The 23004-nt window shown below is 28.4% G+C and overlaps 1 protein-coding gene across 1 annotated transcript in view; it reads left to right on the top strand.

The window, feature by feature from the left end:
• The first annotated feature begins 439 nt into the window (after nucleotides 1-439).
• Nucleotides 440-23004, top strand: part of LOC136087497 (uncharacterized) — a 28357-nt gene continuing 5792 nt past the window's right edge. The window contains exons 1-4 of the mRNA XM_065810387.1: nucleotides 440-724; nucleotides 806-1063; nucleotides 21142-21451; nucleotides 22538-22800. Coding sequence (XP_065666459.1) covers nucleotides 497-724; nucleotides 806-1063; nucleotides 21142-21451; nucleotides 22538-22800 — 1059 coding nt within the window. The 5' untranslated portion in view covers nucleotides 440-496. The remainder of the gene's footprint in view (nucleotides 725-805; nucleotides 1064-21141; nucleotides 21452-22537; nucleotides 22801-23004) is intronic.

Raw genomic sequence — 23004 nt, 5'->3', positions numbered from 1 at the left:
CTACAAAAGAAAAGCAAAAAAATAACGATCTCTTGACGATACCCCTAGTTATATATAAACCTATTAATTGATGATCACTATTTCTTTGTTTGAAATTGTTTGAATATATTTGTAATTAAAAAAAAAACCAAATGTGCTTTAAATGTTATTAAAATATGTAAATTATATGTTATATTGCTCTGTTGCATATTAACTGAAATAAAAATTTATTGCAATTGTGTATCTCAGAAACTAAAGCTAATAAAAAGTTTTCGCTGTCATTTTCTTTTTTCTCTGCCAAAAATTAGCATAATTTAAGTAAAATTGCTAATGATACAAAAAAAAAAAAAAAAAAAAAAAATTGATTGAGTTTACAAGGGAAATAAATCAAGTCTTAGCTTTTAATTGGTGTATCCGCAACTGAGAAAATAAATATTTACCGTCTAAATTCGTTCAAGGACTTTTTCTTGCGATATTAATAAAGGCAGAACTTCGCTTGAACTCGTGTTTATCGGAGATGTTGTTTAAAGGAGCAGTTTTAATTTTGCTTATCCACGAATTTCTTATTGCAATTGAAATACCGCTTGATTATAAATACAACGAATGTAGTCCCGAAAAGAATGAATGCGAGTTCTGGTTAGAGATAAGAGAGAAACTAACAATGATATATAAGAAAGATTTACTTTATTCTTCTGATGGTTCTTTATTTCTATATAACGAAACTTCTGGCCCGAACGCAACAAAGGTCTATAGTTAAAGTTATAAATATATTATAAAGACAAATTTATCAAAACCAAAGTCTAATGTTTTAATTTTTGTTATGTAGATACCCTTAGATGATGTGATTTCAGGAGATGGAGAAAACCGAATGGTAGTTGTAATAAATGGTACACTACCCGGTCCACCAATTGTTGTTTACGAGTATCAAAATTTAATCATTCACGTTAAAAATATGCTACTAAGTGACGTTACCACTCTGCATTGGCACGGATTGCATCAAAAAGGAACTCCTTTTATGGATGGCGTAGGATGGATATCTCAATGTCCTATATCTTCTGGCCAAACATTCACCTACAAATTCAAGGTAAAAAGTAATAAATTTTATTGGTTTACTCGATCCTTTTTTTTTTTAGTTTTTGTTAATAATATTTTGTTGTTATTACATTTTAAAAAAGAAAGCCGTTATACAATATAAAATACCAAAATATAATAAAAATTTATGACTGTTATTTTGAAATAAACGAACGCGGAGACTCGTCGAAGACCATAAGGTCTTGTTGTCAAGGACCGCTAAAAAAACTTACTGGCTTAAATTTCATATATAATTTTTGTAATAAAGCTTTTTTATAAATATCTTCAAAACAAAAATATTTAAATAGATTTTAACATGATCATTAAATGATCATTACAACACCAAAAGAGCTTTTTTTTTTAAAGAATTAAACATGATCATTAAAACTTTAATAAAACACAAATAGAGTTTTTCTTCGTAAAGAAAACTTTCACTTGTTTACACGAGATAAAAAAAAAAAAAGTAACATTTTTCTAAAAAGAATTTCAATATTTTAATAAATACCGTTTAATTTTAAGTAAAGAAGTTGAACTCCTTTTTCAAATATTTTAAAACGAATTTTAAGATAAATAAAAAGGTTGAATACGATACGTTACATTAAAAACATGAGAAAGACTTTTAACTGAAAGACTGTCTGCCAAAAAAGCGTTCGCTAAATAGCGTTAATAATATACAAAAGCGTGCATTATTTATTGTAAAATTAAAGGAATAATTTTTAATTTAAGCTCATTGGGAACTGCTTTAATTACGCATAAATAAGAAAAATTATTTTAAAATGTTTTTAAAGGCCATCCATAAAAGATGTCAGTGAAGAGGGAGAGAGAGGGGGAAGGGTCCTGAAAAAAATTTTACTAACTGACAATCGGGAGGAGAGTATTGAGACCAAAACAATGTCAAGTTTTTATTTACTCCATCTATATGCAGATTTAAAAAAAATAAAAAAAAAGCAACTAAATATTGTACCATAAAAAACTGTTAATAAACATGCATTTTTAACAAATTTTTTTTTTGGGTGGCGGGTAAAAAAAACTGACATAATTTTCTAGAGGGAACTTTGAAAAAAAGATAAGAAGATGGGAAGAGGGGGTCGAAAAACCAGGAAAAATTATTGACATTTAATATGAACGGCCCCATATGATTTGCTACCAATGAACTGAACAAGATTTTTTTGCTGACAAGGGAATTTTTTTTTGAATAACAATAAATACAAAGAATTCTTTTAAACGTTATCAGTTTTTATGCTATTTTTAGTTATTTGCAGTACCTTTTTAAGGCGAAAATTTATAGGGTTGCCTCCCCAGTCCCTTTAAGGCTGCAACTCCATGCAAAACAGTCCCTCTGGCCTGGGACCTTTTTTTTATTGTTTTAAGCCATAACTTTTCTTTAAATTAAAAAAAAAAAAAATACAAAAAGCTCTTAAAGGAAACGATAACGATCAATTCAATATCATGTTTGAAAATATGACAATGATGATCAACTTTTCAATCGATATCACGTAAGAGGATATCACGTATGAAAAATACATTTTTACGAGCACAAAACAAAATGAAGAAGAAAGTGCTGTAAGTTTTGTCAATTGATTACGAAAACAAACGGAATATTACTCGCTAATGTCGCTAAAGCAGTAAGGACAAATAATACTCCATAAAACTATAATTAAAACTTTTCAAAGATAGAACCATAAACCTTGAAAATGTGTTTAAACCGTTTGCAACGTAGAAATATCAAAACAACATGCAAAAGAAAGGTCCAAAAAATAAATAGATGAGCGAAAGAATTAGAAAGCAGAAGTTATCACCAAGCTCATATAGTAGGTGTAGAGTGTTTTTACTAAAATTTCATTTTATATAGGGCAAAGTCGTGTAGCCCCGGACGGCGAGTAACTCCTGACTCTTGATTTACAGCTGAAACTGTAAAAAACTGTTAAATAAAACTATGAGATTTTAAACACTATAAAAACATTATTTAAGTGAAATATGGCATATGCAAAATATTTATCATAATATGCCGGAGCAATTAACTGGATGTTCAAGATATGGTTTCCCTCCTCCAGATGAGCGATGTATCATATTATTTGATTTACATATTAATATACCTAATTTTTATGTAAACTGCTAACTTTTTATTGATTAAAGGTACCTTTTATTTACAATATTTGTTTAAAAAAAAATTCGTTTAATACTTTAGTTCACTGGTTTTAAAACTAGTATTTGTGAATGAGGTATGATCGGTTGGTGTTAATTTATTATGTATTATATTTGTGTCATACCGGTAAAAAAAAAAGTAAAATCATGCTCAAAAAAATGTGTCCGGGACCACCCTCCAATATTAAAACATGCCTTTTTTCTAACTTTTTTTCTTTCATGTTTTGAATATTATTTTATTAAAGTACACAATATTTTTTTGTTTTGTTTTTAATTCAATTGATAAATGTTTATACTTTTGAAAAAGTCTTTTGACTTTTCGTTTTCAGTTAGTACCTGGGTAGAATCTATTTTTTCCTAAAGTGTCCGAGGCTATTCGATTTTATAAATATATATATATATATATATATATATGTATATATATATATATATATATATATATATATATATATATATATATATATATATATATATATATATATATATATATTTATATATATAATGGTTTTACATTCAAAACATTTTTGAAGGCCCTGAAATTTGATTCAACCAAGGACTATAAGTTTGTTTAAGTCCGTCGGGCTTCATGGATTTGGCTAACACAAATTGGTTGCAAAACATTGTGTGTGGCTTTTTAATTCTAGATACAATTATGAAAGTAAATCCATACTTTAAAACTTCATCACTATATCTGTTAAACTTTCCTAATACTTGTCTCTCGCTGATTTATTATCATGGGCATGCATTTTTCATCAATATAAAATTTATAAACAATTTTTTCTTTATCTATTTGTAAGAATAAATATGTCTAAAATTATTAAATTACATTCGGCCCCTGATATTTTTCAAATCATAGTATTGTACGTTGCTTCGGTGTAATGACTCTAGTCAAAGTAAAAGTATTGCTAATATTTAAAATAAAAAAAAAAAACACGGACTAGCGTGGAATTTTTTTTTCAGAAGGTCTATTAAAGGCTTCTGACAAATTCTCAGAACACCTCTCTTAGGGTCGCGACCCATAGGCTAGAACCGCTGAGCTAAACAAAGAGTGCTGTTCATCGATCAAAGAAGAACATTTTGTTAAAACTCTGTTTTTTCTATGTTCTCATGCTTTTTATGATATAAATGCTTTTTTTCAGACAGGACTAAATTCTAGATTTATAATGAAAATGAATCAGTAAAACACATTACTTGCAGTGTGATCCAAGGTTCAAACTTAGAATCACTACTATTTTTATTGTATTAAAATGAATTATACTCATTATCAAGCATTTTAAATGTTATTGTGTTTATAGACGACTCAAATATTTTTTATTCCAACAAAGATATAAAAGTTTTCTTTAAAATATTTAGTGAAGACTTATTCCAAATAAATAAATGCTGAAGAGTTATATCAAATAAACAAGTAATAGACTCTCTTTAAATGTAGAAAAAGCTTTATTTGTTTTATAATTAAAACGTGGTAAATCATGAAACCTCAAATATATTGAAAATAAAATCTCGTGAAATATTTTTATATTACATAAAACTTAACCATATCTCACTACTGTAATTTTTTTTTAATTTTGTTTATTTGTAGTCTTACTGTAGTATTTTATGGGGTATTTCAAATTAAGAAAAACTAAAAAAAAACTGTTGTAAGCAAAACTTTTTCGCGCATAAAGTACTGTTCACTGTGAACCTTTCTTAAGGAAACTTAAAGCCGTATATGTATATAAAATTAATATTCATGTTAAAAGCAAAGCATAAACTTTCTCCTAATATACTTTTTAATTAACAACTTTGATGTTCCGAAAGCTAGTTTAAGAAAAGTTCTTACAAAATCCGATAATGTAGACCGTTTATAAGGAAACCTTTTAACAAGTACTAAAATCAATATGGTAGACCGGTGTTATATGAGATTTTTACTCCCCCGTTTTTTTTACTCCCCAGTAAAAATCGCTTTTTTTTTTTTTTTTTTTTTTCCGTAAGTTTTTACATTTGACGAAAATGTAAAAACTTACGAAAAAAAAAAAAAAAAAAAAAAATTTATATTTATCTAAGTACGAATAGTACTTAGATAAATAGAAACAAATTGTCAACAAGTATAAAACAAAGATTGAATATACATTTCAAAATTATTATATATCATAAGACAAATTAAAAATATTCAATAATAAGATATTTTCAATAGAGAGAATGAGATCTTTTAATTTAATTTTAAAAACAGAATAAGTTAGGGGCAAGCCGAAGTTAGGCAAAATAATTTTGTTTCAGAGTTGAGCTGCACGATAAGTGATACAGAATTGATTGAACTTTGTTCGACAGAGTGGTTTATTTAAATAGTTATTATTCCTCATGTTAAACTTGCTTAAAGGTTTCAAAATAAAAAGGTCTTTAAAAATTAAAGGATATAAATCATACTTCCACATATAAACAAAAGATAAATTTTTATATGCGTTTAGTTTATAAACATTGAGGATTTTCATTTGATTGAAAAATATTGAGGAATTTGAGAACCGATCCGCAAAATTAATTACACGGATCGCATGTTTCTGACGGCGATGGAGACATTGTAACTTGCTTTGATCAGTACTACCCCAGGCAATAATTCCATAACTTATACAACTATGAATAAAAGAATAATAAAGTTTAGTTAAATTATTTTTATCTAAATGAGTACGCGCCTTATATAGAATTCCAATACTTTTTGAAACTTTCGAGCAGACATAGTTAATATGATGTTTCCATGTGATGTTCTCGTCAATGAAAACCCCCAGGTATTTAGTTACAGAATCTCTTTTTATTTCATTATGGTCAATTAAAATTTTTGGTAAATTTTGGGGTAGAGAACGTTTTTTGGAGAGCGGGTGGGAAAAAATCCATTTTGTTTTGTTTACATTTAATGTTAATTTGTTACTTTTAAACCATTTAGATATGTTTTGAAGTTCTTTGTTCATAACGGAGAATAGTAGGTAGATGTCACTGTTAGATAGAAATAAGTTTATGTCATCAGCAAACATAATACTTAGAAGACTTGATGCTTTATGCAAGTCGTTGATATATATTAAGAACAAAAGAGGGCCTAAGATGGAACCTTGCGGAACACCACAGGAAACATTTAAAAACTGTGTATGATTAAGATCATTACAAGAAACAAATTGTTTTCTGTTGGATAAATAACTTTGAAACCATTTACTAACTCTTTCATTTATTCCGTAATAGTTAAGTTTATAAAGTAAAATATCATGATCCACAGTATCAAATGCTTTTGAAAGATCGATAAAAATTCCTAATGTAAATTGAGATTTTTCAAAAGAATTGGAAATCTCACGTACCAACTGAATAATTGCATGGTCGGTTGAGTTATTCTTCTTAAAGCCAAACTGATTGTTGTATAATAAATTATTTAAACTAAAATAATTAAATACTCTATTGAACATGATTCTTTCTAGTATTTTTGAAAATATAGATAAGATAGAAATAGGCCGGTAATTACTAATGTAGGATTTGTCACCACCTTTAAATAGTGGAATAACTTTAGCAATTTTCAATTGATCAGGAAAGACTCCTTGTTCGATTGATGATTTAAAGACTTTAAAAAGAATATATTTTAATTGTTCAAAGCAATCTAAAATTATGTTACCATTAATTTCGTCCGGTCCAACTGCTTTATTTTTTTTTAGTGTTTTAAAGGCTTTTTCGAACTCATCAATTAGTAACTCTTTAGATAACTCATCCGAGTGAATGCAATTATCCATCGGTACTAGAAAATCTTTAAATGATGTTTCAGTGTTAGGAATTAATTTAGATAGTTTAGGGCCAATTTCAACAAAGAATTTGTTAAATTCGTGAGCTATTGTTTGAGAATTAATTATATTATTGTTATCTACATTGATCATGTGTGGCAGGGAACTTGAGCACGGTTTTGATTTACCGATAATTTCTTTTATTATTTCCCAAGAGCGTTTACAAGTATTTTTGGCTTTATTGAGAATTTTAGAATAGTAATGTTTTTTTAAGTTTTTTCGAACTTTTTCAAAAAGATTTTTGTAGTCTTTGTATATTTTCTCATTGGCGTATGATTTGTTTTTTAGATATTTTATGTATAATTTCTGCTTAACTTTTGATGATTTTTTTAAACCTTTGGTAATCCAGGGAGAATTAATGTTTTTTTGATTTAATGTTTTTTCATGTAAAGGAAAATTGGCATCATAAACTGAGTAAAATGTATTAAAAAAATCATCGTAAATTTTGTTTGCGTTATCACTAAAGTCGATGTTCTTCCAATGAAGTAATGATAATTGTGTTTTAAATTGCTCAACATTTTTTTGGTTAAAGTTGCGTAATTTAACTTTTGTTAAATTACGCAATGTTAGTTTTGGTCATAATTTTAGAGTTGTTAATGATAAAAAAGATAGGGAAATGGTCAGATATATCTGTTTTTAAAATACCTTTATTTAAGTCACTGTTAAAAATATCAGTTGTTAGAATGTTATCAATTAGAGTAGCCGATTTAGGAGTTACTCTGGTAGGGCGATTTATTAAAGGAATGGCTCCCATTTCAAAAATAGAATCATGAAAATTTTTAACTTTAATGTCCGTAAAGTAATGGAACCAATTCATATTGAAATCCCCTAGAATAAAATTCTTTTTTTTTTCAAAAATGCATATTATGAAAAGGTTTTCTTCAAAATACATGCTCATGTTCTCGGCCACACCATTTGGGGGCCTATAGCAACAGCTCAGTAAACTGTTTTGTGATTGATTGTTTAGAATTTCAATAGTTAAAATTTCTTTGTCGCCGTCAGAAACACTCAAATCATTCCTAATATAATGCGCAATATTTTTCTTTACATAAATAAGAACTCCTCCACCGCGTTTATTGATAAGTCTCTCTTGAGAAATTAAACCAAAGTAAGGAAGATTAAAATTTGAAGTAGTTTTTAAATCTTTTTCAGTTATCCAGCTTTCGGTTAAACAAATTATATTAAAAAAATTGTTGGTTTCTTGTAACAAATTGAGAAGATTTTCAAAATTGCGGTTTAGGCTTTTAATATTTATATGAAGAATTCTTAGTTGATCAAACTTATTGCTTTTTGTATAATTATAAAAAAATTCTTCTAATTTGTTAGGATAGTAATAAGAACAACCGTAATAATGTCAATGAAATAATTAATATCTGAATCAAATTTTTCATCAGATGCTGAAAAATTACAACTAAACGATTTAAAATCATTTGTTACAGACATTTTGATTGCGTTATAAATTAGAAGAACTTTCTTAACACTGTATGTAAAAAAAATTGTAAAAAAAATTATTTTTTATGATCTCTACAAAAAATAGAATCGAACTTGAGAATTGCGTATTTACCTTCTTTTCTCAATTTAATCACTTACTCCCAGAGTTTTTTACGCTTTTCCATTGTTTCCTTTGCAAGTCTTCGTTAATAAACACACCTGTTCCGCGTAGTTTTTTTGAGTTTAGCAGAATTAACTTTTTATCATCGAAATTTAAAAGTTTTAAAACAATTGATCGCTCTTTTCCTGACTTTATTGACCCTGATCTGTGCGCTCTTTCGATTATAATTTCTTTATTAATTTGGAGTTTTTCAGAAAATATTTTTTTAACAATTTTTGCACTATCTTCCCAAGATTCATCAGGTAGTTCTTTAACACCATCTATTCGCAAATTGTTTCTTCGTGATCGGTTTTCGAGATCGACTAACTTTTTTTTTATATCTTTCAAAAAATTTGATTCGTTATTCGAATCAAGAAGTGTTTTTTCATTGTATAATTTTTTAACTTCGTCTATGCGTTTGTTAGTTTCTGATATCCTCTTCATTCAAATCTCCTCTTGGAAATCAATACTCTCTTTTTATTCACTGATATCTTTTAACATACCTTTTATTTTTATTTTGTCTTTGTTCAAATCGCTTTCAATTTTTTTAGTCTTTCTGTTATTATTTTCATATTTGCACAAGTGATTTTTGCAAACTTACTTTCTTGTTCTTTAAGTTGTTTTTCTGTTTCCTTTAAAATAGACTTTCTCTGTTCCTCTAGGATGCTTTTCATTAGTTTTTCGATGTTTTTTATAGAAACTTCCATAGTAATTGGTCTGATGTAAATAGTGTAAACAGATTTTTAAAAATAATTAAATACTAAAAACTTAAAACTTTTTTTTTTTTTTATTAATTCTTACTCAGCAAAAAAAACACGTCTGTTCACGAACAAAGCATGCGGCAAAAAAGATATATGAAATTTTTACTCCCCAGCAGTGGCGGATTAAGTGTTTTCGGAGCCAGGGACTATTTTATTTTGGAGGTCTTTTTGTGTGCCACAACGTAAAAAAAGACTTTAAAAAAAGGTCCTCAAAACTATTTTGGGTCCCCAAAAATTGCGGGGCTCGTAGCTATAGACCATTTGCGCTCCCCCCCCCCCCCCGATAATCCAACACTTTTGTTTCTCCCCAGTAAAAATTTCATGTTAAATGTTTACTCCCATTATGAGTTTTTTACTCCAATAAAATAATTTGAGGCAAAATGTATTTTTGCAAGCAATCTACGTTGTACTTTGTGAATATTTTAAATTACTGCGGTTTTACTGAGTATTGGAATATGCCAATTCAAATGCATATTTATAAAACTAAAACGCTTGAAGATGCGACATGGGTAACTGATGCGGAGATAGTTGGATGTGCTTCATTTATGGAGGTAGATATCCAAGTAAACAGCAAATATGGGGCGAAAAAAATAAAAGGATCCCATGCATTTTACGGCTCAACAGGTTATTGTTTAGTTTTACTTATTGTAATTTTTTGTTGCTTCTTATTTACTATAATATTTCTTTTTTATAGATTTCTTTATTAAGGTGCATGATAATTAATTAAATACCTAATAATTCTCTCATATATCTTGTTTAGCATACAGTTAGAAAATTTTAATAAAACGGACTTGTGTTTAACCTATTCGTCAGTTTGATAAAATAGACTGGTTTGTAAAAGCAGTTAATATAGTTTTTTTATATAGGCATGGGCATCCACAAAAGAGGGAAAGGGTGTACAATCTCCTGCATATTTTAAGTTTAGAAAAAATTTTTGTGTTTTTTACCAAACTGAGTGCCATAAAAATTGTTGCTATTGTACGGTTTTGGTGAAAAACAAATTTTTTAATTCTTTAGCAGTATAGTTTCAACACAAACTTATCTTTTAATGTTACGCTTTTAATTTACGGTTTTAGAAAACAGTTAAATACTTGTTTGTAAGATTTCGGTAAAAAATCGTAATATATCAGTACTATTTCGGTGGAAAAAAAATTGCTCAAGGGTTCAAAACTGTTTCAAGACAAACAAAGTTAAAATATTGTAAAAAATGTTAATCTATTTCAGCTAAAATAATTGAACTTAATAAAATTAATTTTGACAAATTATTTACGAAAGATTTTTGATAAAATTATGAAATGAGTTGATGATAAAATATAAAAAGATCATCAATAAAAGAATCTTTCGTTTGCTAAAATCTTTTTGTTTTATTTAAACTTTTCTTTAACTAAAACATTTATTCTTTTACTGGTTTTATTTATCATAAAGATAACGTGTTAGGTGGTAGTAAACAGAACTTTAAAAAGTAGTTTTTAAAAAACTAAATGGTATTAAGGTATATATTAAGGTATTATATCAAAAGGAAAAATTTAATAAAAATACTTTGATGGTACTTATACACCCGATTTTCATTTAATAAAAAACTGCAAAAAGTTGAAAACAGTAGATGTTGTTTGATTATCGTCAGCAGCACTATCTCTCGAACAAGAACCAGACAAACTTAACGTTTGTCAAATACTAGATTAAATAATGAGATTGATAAAAAGTACTAGGTTAAACAATGAGATTGGACTTTTTGTAAAGTGTACTACGAAAATTTCTATTTACCTTAAGTATTGTTTGCTCACTAATCTTTACCAGCCTCATCCACCCAACGATTTCAAAGGCGACATTTTTAAATATCTAGTAAACTCTATTGTTATCATATTGACACAGATAAAAAGTTGTTTTGGGTATCGTGTGCCTAACTTCCAAAACATGTTTAAAAGAATTTAAGGTGACTTTATTACTAATCTTTTCACCGAATAAAAAAATTTTAATAAACTTTTCAAAAACCAGATCAGCAAGGTATCATGGGGCTCAGCGAGATACTGAACATTTGGCAACAACAATAAGAGATAGATATATTCTTTGTCAGATAGATAGTTTAGTAAAGCAAACCTTTGAAAATAACTGAAACAATCTGTATTCTATTATTTTTACGGAAATTTTTAATGATTGCTGCTCCTCACTGGCTGGAAAAGAAAATGATAGCAAAAATTTGAAAGATTTACCCCGATTCTTTTTTGTTCACTACGCTTCACATAAACTTAATCTCGTAGGTAATGATCTAAAAGGTGTTTCGGTGATACAAAATACTGAGACTATTAAACCAAGTATTGCATTTTTTCATGAAAACTCAAAACAGAGATCTTTCGTGACAAATATTTCTCTTCTATGGGAGACAAGATGGAAAAGCAGTATAAAGTATTTGAATTTTTTTTAGTAAATTTAAAGATATTTATTTTCATCTGGAAGAATTTTCATTACATGCAAATGGAATTATACAAGAAATGCACATCAGCTTTGAATAGGGTTGTCCTGAAAAGATTTTAAAGGAGGAGGAGGGGTGACCTATTCGTTTTTTGCCGACTAAGGGTAAAAAAACATTTTTACCTCAACACGCTCCTCCCCCCACCCTCCTCTCTCATAACAGCTCTGGCATTGATGTAAAAAAAGTTTAATATTTATGAAATTCCACCAAATATTATTTCGCAATACTCAGCGATACTTAAAATAGTTAGACTTTTTAAACTAAAAAAACTTTATAAATAAATTGTTGGTATGTTTGATATTATAAATAAATTGTTGGTATGGTTGATATTGAGCTTGATATACCAGACAACTTCAATTTGATATTGATATGATCTTGATATACCAGACAACTTAAACTTGTTTAAAAAATAAATTTAATTTTAAATGTGCATTTTTGTGAGTATTACGTTTACTAATACATTCGTTGTGCCAATAAAAAAATTGCTATTATAGTAGGAACTATTGCAGCAATTTTTGAAATGACACATTGTGAATGTATTAGTAAACGTAGTACTTACAAAAAGTTTATTTTTTGAACAAAAATTATTTTTTAAATCAATTTAAAAAAAAATAAAAAAGAGTCGTTTGTTGTCAAAAAAAATTTACACAACGGCGTTATTTACTACACTCTTTTATTAGGTTAAAGCGTCCAACGGCGACATTTTGTTTATTATTATTACCCAGCATTTTGTCAATTGATTTAATCGCTACACAAAATTTTTTAAATGTTTGTATTTAAACGGGATTGCTTCTTTACTGCTTTTCAAAAAGCCACAATCTTTAAAAATTTAAAAAAATACTGTCAAAATACAACAAAATCGTAAAACACATTTTGCTGCAAAATATTTTATGGGAATAAAAATTTCATAATGGGAGTAAAAATTTAACATAAGATTTTGTGGAGTAAAAAAATGTGATAGTAAAAATATACGCTGTGTCAGTTTGGCCCTCGCTAGCCATCTCGTCAGCCTCGACGATTTTTTTCCAAGACTATGCACTTTATCGAGCTGGGAATCTGAAGGTTGGAAATAGTTCATCTCTTTTTCCAAAAAAAATTATATTTATTGGGTCATAGTTAGAAGTATGGAGTCGTATTAACAAGTTTTGATATATCAAAGTAAATTTTGAATAGTTTGTTTGACGTTAATATACCCACTGGTGTTCAACAGTAATGCATTATTCGAATTCTAAATTTAAAGCGTTTATTCTTTAAACATGACGAAGGGGTAAGTTAGTCCAATGCAAATGAGCACGTTGGCCATATGTTAAAACCTATCCTTAACAAATTTTTGTTTTGTTTTTAAATAGCTTGTTTTCATATCTGATAATAACATTATGTGTTTTGAAATGTTTTGAAAATAAAAAACCAACTTGGAGTAAGTAATAACAATTAAAAAATAAGAATTTTATATTTTTTCAATATTTAAAAAGTTTCATGCTACGGTCCAATTAGAGGCGTTCCAAATGAGGAGGGGGTGAGGAGCATAAATAGCTTACCTAAAGTTTATTGGGCCAGAGTCTGCGTCGAACATCTCGGACCTCTTGTTTTTGAGCCAGTGGTTATTACTAAGCAATTCAGTTTTTATTTAACAATGTCTATTTAACAATTCATCACTGAATATCATTAAGATAATTTAGTTTTAAGAAACTTTAGTTTTCTTACCCATAATAATAAAAATTTAAAAAAATGAAAATTAAAAAGTTAAATTAAAACCATTCTTTTTTAAATTTATAAAATTAGGATTGGTATTAATTAAACATAAAATTAATTGTAACTCATAAAGCTAAAAACGAATGGAATGAAACCTTAAAAGAATAAACAAATAAAACAAACAATGGAGTGAAACCTTAACAAACTTAACAAATAAAACAAACAGCCATATCATTATATACCGTAAACCGGGGTAACTTTGTACCAGTTTTGATAAAAATAACTTTTTGAAAAAAAGGAACATTTCCTAAAACTATTTTGATGCTCAAAGTTGTGCATTGCTTATGTCATTTAATTAGCAGAATGGTGTATTCATTGTATTCTTGTATTCACCAAATCCAAGATTTTATGGAAATAATGAGGTTGTCAACGTTACCCGGCAATGGGGTAACTTTGTCCATAGTAAATTATTTTTTTAGCACCAAATGTAAATTAAGTGTTATTAACCACATTTAATGTAAACTTACAGTTAGCATTTATTTCAAAAACGGTACCAAACATATGTTAATAAATTAAAAAAGGGACAATAAAAATAAATATAAACAGCATTAAAGAAACATATAAGCTAAAATAATTTGATTTTTTTTAATTGTTTTTTAACCCAATGATTAAAAAAAAACTTACTGATTTTTTTATTAAATGTCAGAAAGAATTTCTTCACCACCATTTCCATAAAACATTACAGACAAACAAGCCTTACTGCTACATATTATTCTCTCAGGGTACTTAGTTCTACGTTTTATAACAACTTTTTTTATTTCCAGGTTCACCACGCAAATATGTTTCATCATTATTCTAATTGTTACAAATTGGAATTCCTTCAAGTTCAAGTCTAATATTTTCAAAATAAATTTTCAATTCATCTTTGTTTATAGCTGCACGTTTTCTTTTAACATTTGATGTAATTCTATGGGATAACTGTGAACGTTTCATAAAATTTGACACCCAATCATCACCAGGAAATATATGTTTTTAAATATTTTTACAGTACAATTTTGCGGAAAATTGTGTTTTTAAATATTTTTACAGTACAATTTTGCGATTTTAAATAACCAGCTACTAACATTTTAACATCTAGTTTATTTAACGATAATCCTCAATCACACATAACCTTGATTCTAGATAAAAATAACTGCTCCTCATTATAAGTAAATATGGTTGGTGCACCAATGCATTATTTATGTTTTGACTTCAGATTATTATGTATAGTGCTTCTTGGTATACTAAACCTTTTTGAGGCTTGACGAATAGACATACCTTCACTATCTGCACCCATACACTCTTTCAAAAGAATGGTATTAGAACAAGTGTTGTATGCACGTTTTTTAACACTATGCTTGTTATATTTATAAGGCATTGCGCTTTAAACAAAAGTAAATGTAAACAACACAAGCAAACAGCAGTTTAGTATTTTATTAAACTTTTATATAATTAAATTGCAATTAAATTTAAAAATAAGAGTCTATAAATTTTAATTTTGTTATAAAGTTAATAAAATTATGATTTAGCAACAGCAACAAATAATTTAACAAGAAATTATACTTTTTAAAAAGTATTAAGATACATTCATGTTAAAAACTATTTTTCAAAATGGATTCAAAACTAATTGGATAACATGCTTCAAAATATATTCTAGTTATAACAAATAACGATCAGACTACTTTAAAATGAATATTATTTACTTGGCCAAAGTTACCCCAAAAGAGTATAAACCTACGGGGTAACTTTGACCACCCTGTAAAAAAACAAGATCGATGTTACTTGAGCCAAAAACTTTTCGCTTAATTTTATCTGAACGTTTGTCTTAAAACAGAAGAAAAACTGAGTTGTTTGCTATCATTTTTATCTTCGCCCAGACAACATTTTGTTTAACAGTTTTTGATTGTGTTTTACCAAGATGTAGTTTTCATTCTTTTTTACTTATAGTAAAGAGCATTTGCAACAAACTTCAGATCAAAATTTAAGCAAAAAAGATTGCATTTAGAAATAAAACAAAAATAGTAAAACGTTACTTGTTTAAAAGTTACAGATGTTTTAATAATATTTTTAAAAATGGCCAAAACGACCCCGGTTTACGGAATAACATTTGTTAGAATATTTATCTTTTATTTACATTTATTTTAGAATTGAATCGGCACGTGCTAAAAAGTTCTCGGTCCAAATCTATTTTTTGGTTTTGAGAAAAACAAAAAAAGTTGTTTAACCAAAATATGATTCAACATTTCTTTTTGCAAAAAATGTTAAAATTTAGTACTAAAATAGTTTGATTTGTAACCAAGGAGCTAGGTTTTTAAAAAAATTTTATTATGAAAAAGTAAAGAGCATTTGACTAAAGCCCTTTTAGCATGTCATGGGAATTTGAGTGAAAAACAGGTTGTTTTAACTGATAACACACGCTTTATTAAGCATATTATTTAAAAGACACTAGTCAATTCTAGGTTGTTTAGGTTGAAAATTTGATTACTTAAAAAAATTTTATTACAAGTTGTTCAGGATTATTATACAGACTTTTTATATTTACATTTTATATTTTACAGGCTATTATACTTTTCTTAATTTGCTATTGATTCAATAGCAATGAAATAAAGAAAAGATTTGGGTAGATAAGGTGTGAAATCTAATTCTTCCAAAAAAATTAGGAAATTGACACATGCTTAAGATAACTATTACTCAGTGGAAAAAGTGGAGTTTTTATCAACAAAAAAAAGTTAAAGAAAATAAAACTATTGAAACTGTCATTAAAGATCTAGTGTATGTCAAAGATCCAATATCTCTAGTTAATCATTTTTGCATTGCTAGGGGACTAGAAATCGATAATATTATTATTCGTGTAGGAATCGATAGTGGTCAAGGATCTTTAAAAGTTATTATGAATGTTTTTAACAGAGAAGTAAAATAGGACTACAAAGAAACCAAGAATACTGGAGTCAACAAAGTTATAATATTGGCTTTTGCCAAAAATGTTTGCAAAATCCACACAAATCTTCAAATTCTTATAAAAAAAACAAAGCTAAACGGTTTAAAGTTTTACCTTGCTGCAGATTTTAAATTACTCAACATAGTTTTGGGTTTGTCAGCACATGGGGGAGAATACTCGTGTTTTTTTTTGTGATTCTCATAAAATAAATTTCAGAGAACTGAGAACCTTTAATATACTAAAAAACATGTATAAAAACTTTGCTGAAAGTGGATTTAAAAAAAGCTCTATGCAACTCTACAAGAATGTTATACATGTCTCCTGGTTTAGCCTGGAGAGATGTATGTGCTTATTGTAATCCCTCCTCCAGAACTTCATTTACTGATGAAGATTATAACAAAGATTTCAAATGTCTTGTGTAAGGAACCTGATGTTGCTCTCTGGTTAAAAAAACATGTAGTTATTTGGCATGGGTATAATGGAGGTGGGCTTGGTGGTAGAATTGCTAACAAAAAACGGAGGCTTTTGCCAGACTCGGAAAAATTTATCTTAGATTTTTCTTCTTACAATCCAGTTGTTGAACTGTTAAAGTCTTTTTCTACAGTTAAATTTTAAATTCACTTAATTTTTCAAAGTATTTATATATTATTAGGAAATTATAATTAAAAAAGAAATAATAATTGAATCAAAAGCAATTTCTCACAAATGACACTAAAATTTACCTATAGTCGTAAACATATGATGCCATTGCAACATATATAAGGAAGTTGAAGGAAATAGTTACATAAATGTATAAACAACATTTAAAAATAATGTTTTAATTTTTGTGCGTATCAAGGGGCATCTTTTAAAATAATAATTTGGGAAAGCCAAGAGTATGTGAAGACAACATTCAACCATAATCTTTCTATGGGATGAAAATGTCATATAATTAAACACTATCTTGTCATGTTTTTAAATAGAACTAAGCTGTATTTTCTAAGCTATGTTCCGAATCTGTTCATCATAATATGTTGAAAACACTGAGCAGATTCTCAACTTCAGAGAGAACCATGGAGAGCTTCTTAGAAAGGCAATAGTTAAATATTCAAGTCTGAGAATTTAGATTCTTTCTTTGCTCTTGATTACATAAATTATACATTTCTTGTATATAATGTCATATAGTTTTGAAGATGATTTTATATCAGTATATATTATGGATTATTTTATACTGTTTCAGAGTATATTATATATATATATATATATATATATATATATATATATATATATATATATATATATATATATATATATATATATATATATATATATATATAGCAGATAATTTTATACTATGCCATAGAATATAAATATATATTTAAAACTATGTTATACAATATTATACAATAATATTGCAGATTAGTTTTTATTATATCATGAATATTACACTATATTTAATTGTAAAGTGAACTTAATTTTTTGTAGTTTTACTTTTAGCAGTCATATCTTTTGAACACCAAGATGTTTTTTATTGAATTTTTGAATATGTGAAAGTTAATTTTTTTAAAGAGTATAGTTATTTTTAAATAAAAAAGGGGGGCAAGAGGGTAGGAAAATTGCTGCCCTGATCCACTTAAAAAATTGATTTTCTCATTAGGACGTACACCAAATAATTTGTTCTATTCAAAACATTGTCTGCATAATAGTCGTGAACATCTTGTAATAAAATTTTTCTAAGTAATTAAATTTTCAACCTAAACGACCTAGAATTGAATAGTGAAGAATTAAAAATATTTTGTAAATACAAGTACTTTTGTACGTTAAAGACTATCTTATTGACAATAAAAATGTTAAAAAAAAGTTCTTAACCAACTTCTTTGCTGCTGTTGTGTTGAGCGTGTCCTACAAGGTTTCTGTTCCATTCCAAGATTTTGTTGCAGAAATGGAGGTATTCGTCGGGAATTTAATGCAGCAAATTTTGGATACCTTGCATCCAAAAAGTTGCTGCATTAAATTCCTGAGGAATACCTCCAATAAAATTGCAGTGCGTAAATTTACTTCACTAATTCCCGGTTGTTGTAAGCTGAATGTGTTTGCCACGATTGAGTCTATGAAAGGCCTTACAACAATTTGAGAAGATAACTTTGAATCATATGTAAACTGCATGAATGTACTCATCAAAAAGTTAAGTTTTTTGCCTTTCGGTACAGTTCTGGTCTTAGTTTACTCAGATATAATCATTTTCTTACAAAACTTTGACCACCAAGTTTTGAACTCAAATACTTCGTTGGCTTCCAATTCTTTAGCAATGAACTTGTGTATTTTGCATGACTGGATGACAATGCTCGTTAGCTTATGGAGGCTGTAAATACTGTTGTGATAATTTAGAGCTCTTTTTATTATACCGAAATTGCGTTCACAAAATAAGAAAAAGTGACCTCTGAATGGGAAAAATTTCCTTATTTTTTCAAATCTTTTCATGTCTGTCAAAGTCATAAAAAATCTGGTCACTGTATGGTTTTTATTTTGTCCTGCACAATTGCCTGAGAACACACGAAACTCTGTATAGTGAGACGGAACACTATTTAAGTAGTCATAAACCATTTAACACACTTCATTTGGACCTTTTTCGACATTTCCTTCATGGTACAGGTAAATTACTGAATTGTTCTTCTTGATTTATGAATGCAAAAACTGTAGTAGTCAACTGCTTAAGGTAAAAAGTTTTTTGCACAGGGATCCTTGGCACTTTTTGCGTATAATTAAAACAAATTGATAGTAGCATGAAGCTAGTTTTTTCTTTCCCTTCCTGATCAAGACGTTGGTAAAATTTTAATGCCTTTCTTTTGTGTATTACCAGTTCGGTATTTGCAGTTCGTTTAGCTATTTCATTTAGATTTGTACTTTTGAGTTTGTTTATAAGTTGTTTATAAGTTCTTCGCAAGTGCAGCAACAATCACTCTGCGGTCGCCCAAAGTGTAAGTTAAAGTTTTCCTTAAAGAAAGTAGAAAAATATGTGAGACTTACTTTGTTGCCTGTGTGTTTTTCATTGTACATTGAACACAACAGTTTTTTGTTTAATTGAGCATCTAAATACCTGTGGGGTTTTGATGCATACTTGTTTGTATGTATGGAAAACTATTTATGTGCTGCCTTAAAAGCTGCCTCGCCTCAACAGAATGAGGCTTCTTAACGTGCATTCCTCATTTGTCAATAGGGTTTTTCCCCAAATATTTGAGCGCTCCTAGTTTTTTTACTCTTTTATTGATGATAGAGTGTAAAGAAAGAAAAGCCTTAAAACATACCTTTAATCTTTGTAAATCTACTAGCACTTGGTATATAAAGTTCTTGCTTCTTCACACTTTTGTGGACGACGCAGCTTCACTTCTTTAAGGTCAACAAGGTGTTGTAGGTGCAAATCTGCTGGCCTAACTAGCCTAATATTATGTACTATAATTTACCTGCATGCAGTCCCTGCTGCCTTTTAGGACCAATATTTCCTCTTGCATCAACGAACTCATCACATCTTACTCTTGCTTTCTTCAAGACATTATCCTCCATCACTTACTTTTATAAAATAATCAACAATATTAAAGTAACGTTGCAAAATGCACAACAGTAAAAAAAATGTTTCTGAAGCCAAATTAAAAGTTATAGCAAGACATTGACTGAATAAGCAATAAACTGATGTAGCAGACAGCTGAGAGTGTACACTTTTGCAACAGTTGACAGACGGCAGTGTTGCCAACTTATGTGCTAGAAGGGCTTCAGTCACTGACTGAGGCCCTTCTAGCACATTCTGAATAATTTAGTGGCCTGTATCTATGCGGCCTGTGCATGTGGTTGAGAGCCTTTTTGCACACAGCAATGAAGCCATCTTTCAAGATGCGGTTTTCATCAATAACTTAATTTATTAATTTTTATTGACTGAGGTCCTTTTAGCATGAGCCGATTCATTTTCTTTGTGTGGAATTAATCTCCACGGAATTTTAAATTTTGCAATAATTAACGATCGTGAAAACGGAACTTAATAAAACGTTAATTATTGTCCAAATATTTTGAATTATTGTGCAGCAATTTTAACAATCATGAAAGAAATCTACTGTTTAAACAAACTTTAAAAGCAATAGTAAATTCAAAAAACTAAATTGAATCCATTATAGGTCCCCCAAAATTATGACCTCAAGACCGTTGCCTAGACGTCCTATAGATAAACCCTGGCCGGATAGCAACATATTTAAAATATAAAAACGTTTAGGAAATTTGGTATGTATAATCCCCAGTCCCCAAAGTTTATGCATTTCTACCATACAAAAGTCTCGCACTAATTCTAATTGTTAAAATTAACTATCATAAGTTTTATTATGTTTGAAAAACCCCTGTAGTACCCAGGGATTTTTCATTGCACTCACCACCTTTTAAAAAAATTAAAATAAATGAAGAAAACGGTTTATTTATTTTAAAATAAAATAACACCACATGATTTTAAACTTAATTGTTCATTTATAATATAAACTATGCTTATTAAGTCTTAGATATTGTTAATTAATAATATATACGATGCCAAGACTTAGCAATCGTATTTATTATTCATCAACAATTCAGTAACTAAAAGATACTTAGCAAAAAATAATTTTTAAAAATATTTGTCATTGTTTTTATTATATAAATGTTTTTTCCTGTGTTAGGCGGAGCCAAAAGGAACATTTTGGTACCATAGTCATGTTGGATCTCAACGCACAAACGGAGCATATGGTGCATTTATAATTAAGGAACGTGAAAAAGTCATCACTGAAAAAATAACTGATGTTATTATGACAGTTGGTGATTGGCATCATACAAGTTCAGAGGAAGTTTATTTAAAAATGTTGTATGGTAATTTTATTAAAATGAAACCATACAATGTTTCCGAAACTGTTGATGGTAGTTTGTTTTCTAATGTACCATGGTTTTCAGCTTTAATAGAAGGAAAAGGAAGATACATAGATCCAAATACAGGTTAAGTTTTATAAAAGAAATAAAAAAAGGTCAAGTATGAATGGAAAGAACGTAATTATTTTTTTCAACAATAATAATACTAAAAACAACAATAAAAAAAATAATAATAACTAAAAATGCAAGTTTAGATAACATGTCTGGTGTCATACTGAAATAGCCAACGGGGGCTTCAGAACACACACCAACTATCTTTTAACTTGCTGCTACAAAGAAGTGTCGCTACATCAACTCAGGGTTTGGGATTGTGTCGCAATCTTTTCTTTTATTATTATTTTTTTTTTATATTTTTTTTATATCTGTATAAATCGCATGCTATAAAGATAATCAAAACAAGTAAGGAATTGCTGATCTGTTTACGCTACAATAGATAGTATATATTCACAAATACTTTTTTATTAAATATTTGCCACACTATTCCGATTTTACTATTTGCGACACAATTCCGTTTTTGCTATTTGCGTCAAAATTCCTAATACTATTTACAACACTAATCCTTTTTTTTGTTTTCGACACTATTCATTGAATTTATTTGCAACACTATTCCTTTTTTTTGCGACATAAAATCTCTTTAATAAATTTTACACTATTCCAAATTTTTCAACCTACCTCTGTCATCCAATTCCAAAGCAACAATATGAGTAGAAAAAACTGAGTAAAATGTTTTTTGAGCTTGTTAGAGTAAAAATGATGAAAGCTTGAATGAAGAGTGACGCAATATTGAGTTTTAATTGACGGAGCAAGTGGTGAACAATATTCTCTGCTCAAGCAAGCATTTAATCATTCATTGGTCTGCTCAAACAAGCTATAGCTTGTTTGAGCAGACCAAGTATAAAAAATTGAAAGAAAGTATAAAAAAGAACAACAAAATTAAAAATATTGCAAAACCATCATAAAATTCTATTCAAAAACTTTTGTTACTTTTTCTTTTACTTAAAAGTTTCATTTTTACTTTTTCATTTTCATATTTTCCCTTTTCAAAGTAAAATGTGTTAATGACTCTTTGAGTTATTTTGTAAGTTGTCGGTTTTTATATAAAAAAAAAAAAAAACAACAAAAATTTAAACTTGTTTTAACATAACATTTAAGGGAAAGGTAATGGTGCTCCGCTAACTTGGTACACAGTAAAACATGGATTAAAGTATCGTTTTCGATCAATCAACGTTGGAACTATGTACCCAATGCGCATTTCAGTTGATGGACACGAGATTAGCGTTATTGCATCAGATGGTTATGATATCAAACCATACTCAGCTGAATCTGTCATCGTTCATCCTGGAGAGCGTTTTGATTTTATACTAAATGCTAATAAAACAATAGATAATTATTGGATCAGAGCGGAAAGTATTGAGGTAAAATATAAACTTTTACTACTACTACTACTACTACTACTACTACTACTACTACTACTACTACTACTACTACTACTACTACTACTACTACTACTACTACTACTACTACTACTACTACTACTACTACTACTACTACTACTAGACAATCAAAGTCTTTTGCATTTAAAGTTACACGATTTCCTCACACCAAATAAAAACCAGCCT

The sequence above is a fragment of the Hydra vulgaris genome, chromosome 11, assembly GCF_038396675.1.
Source record: "Hydra vulgaris chromosome 11, alternate assembly HydraT2T_AEP".
NCBI lineage: Eukaryota > Metazoa > Cnidaria > Hydrozoa > Anthoathecata > Hydridae > Hydra > Hydra vulgaris.
The sequence above is the reverse complement of the archived record's forward strand: the minus strand, read 5'-3'. Positions and strand labels throughout refer to the sequence as shown.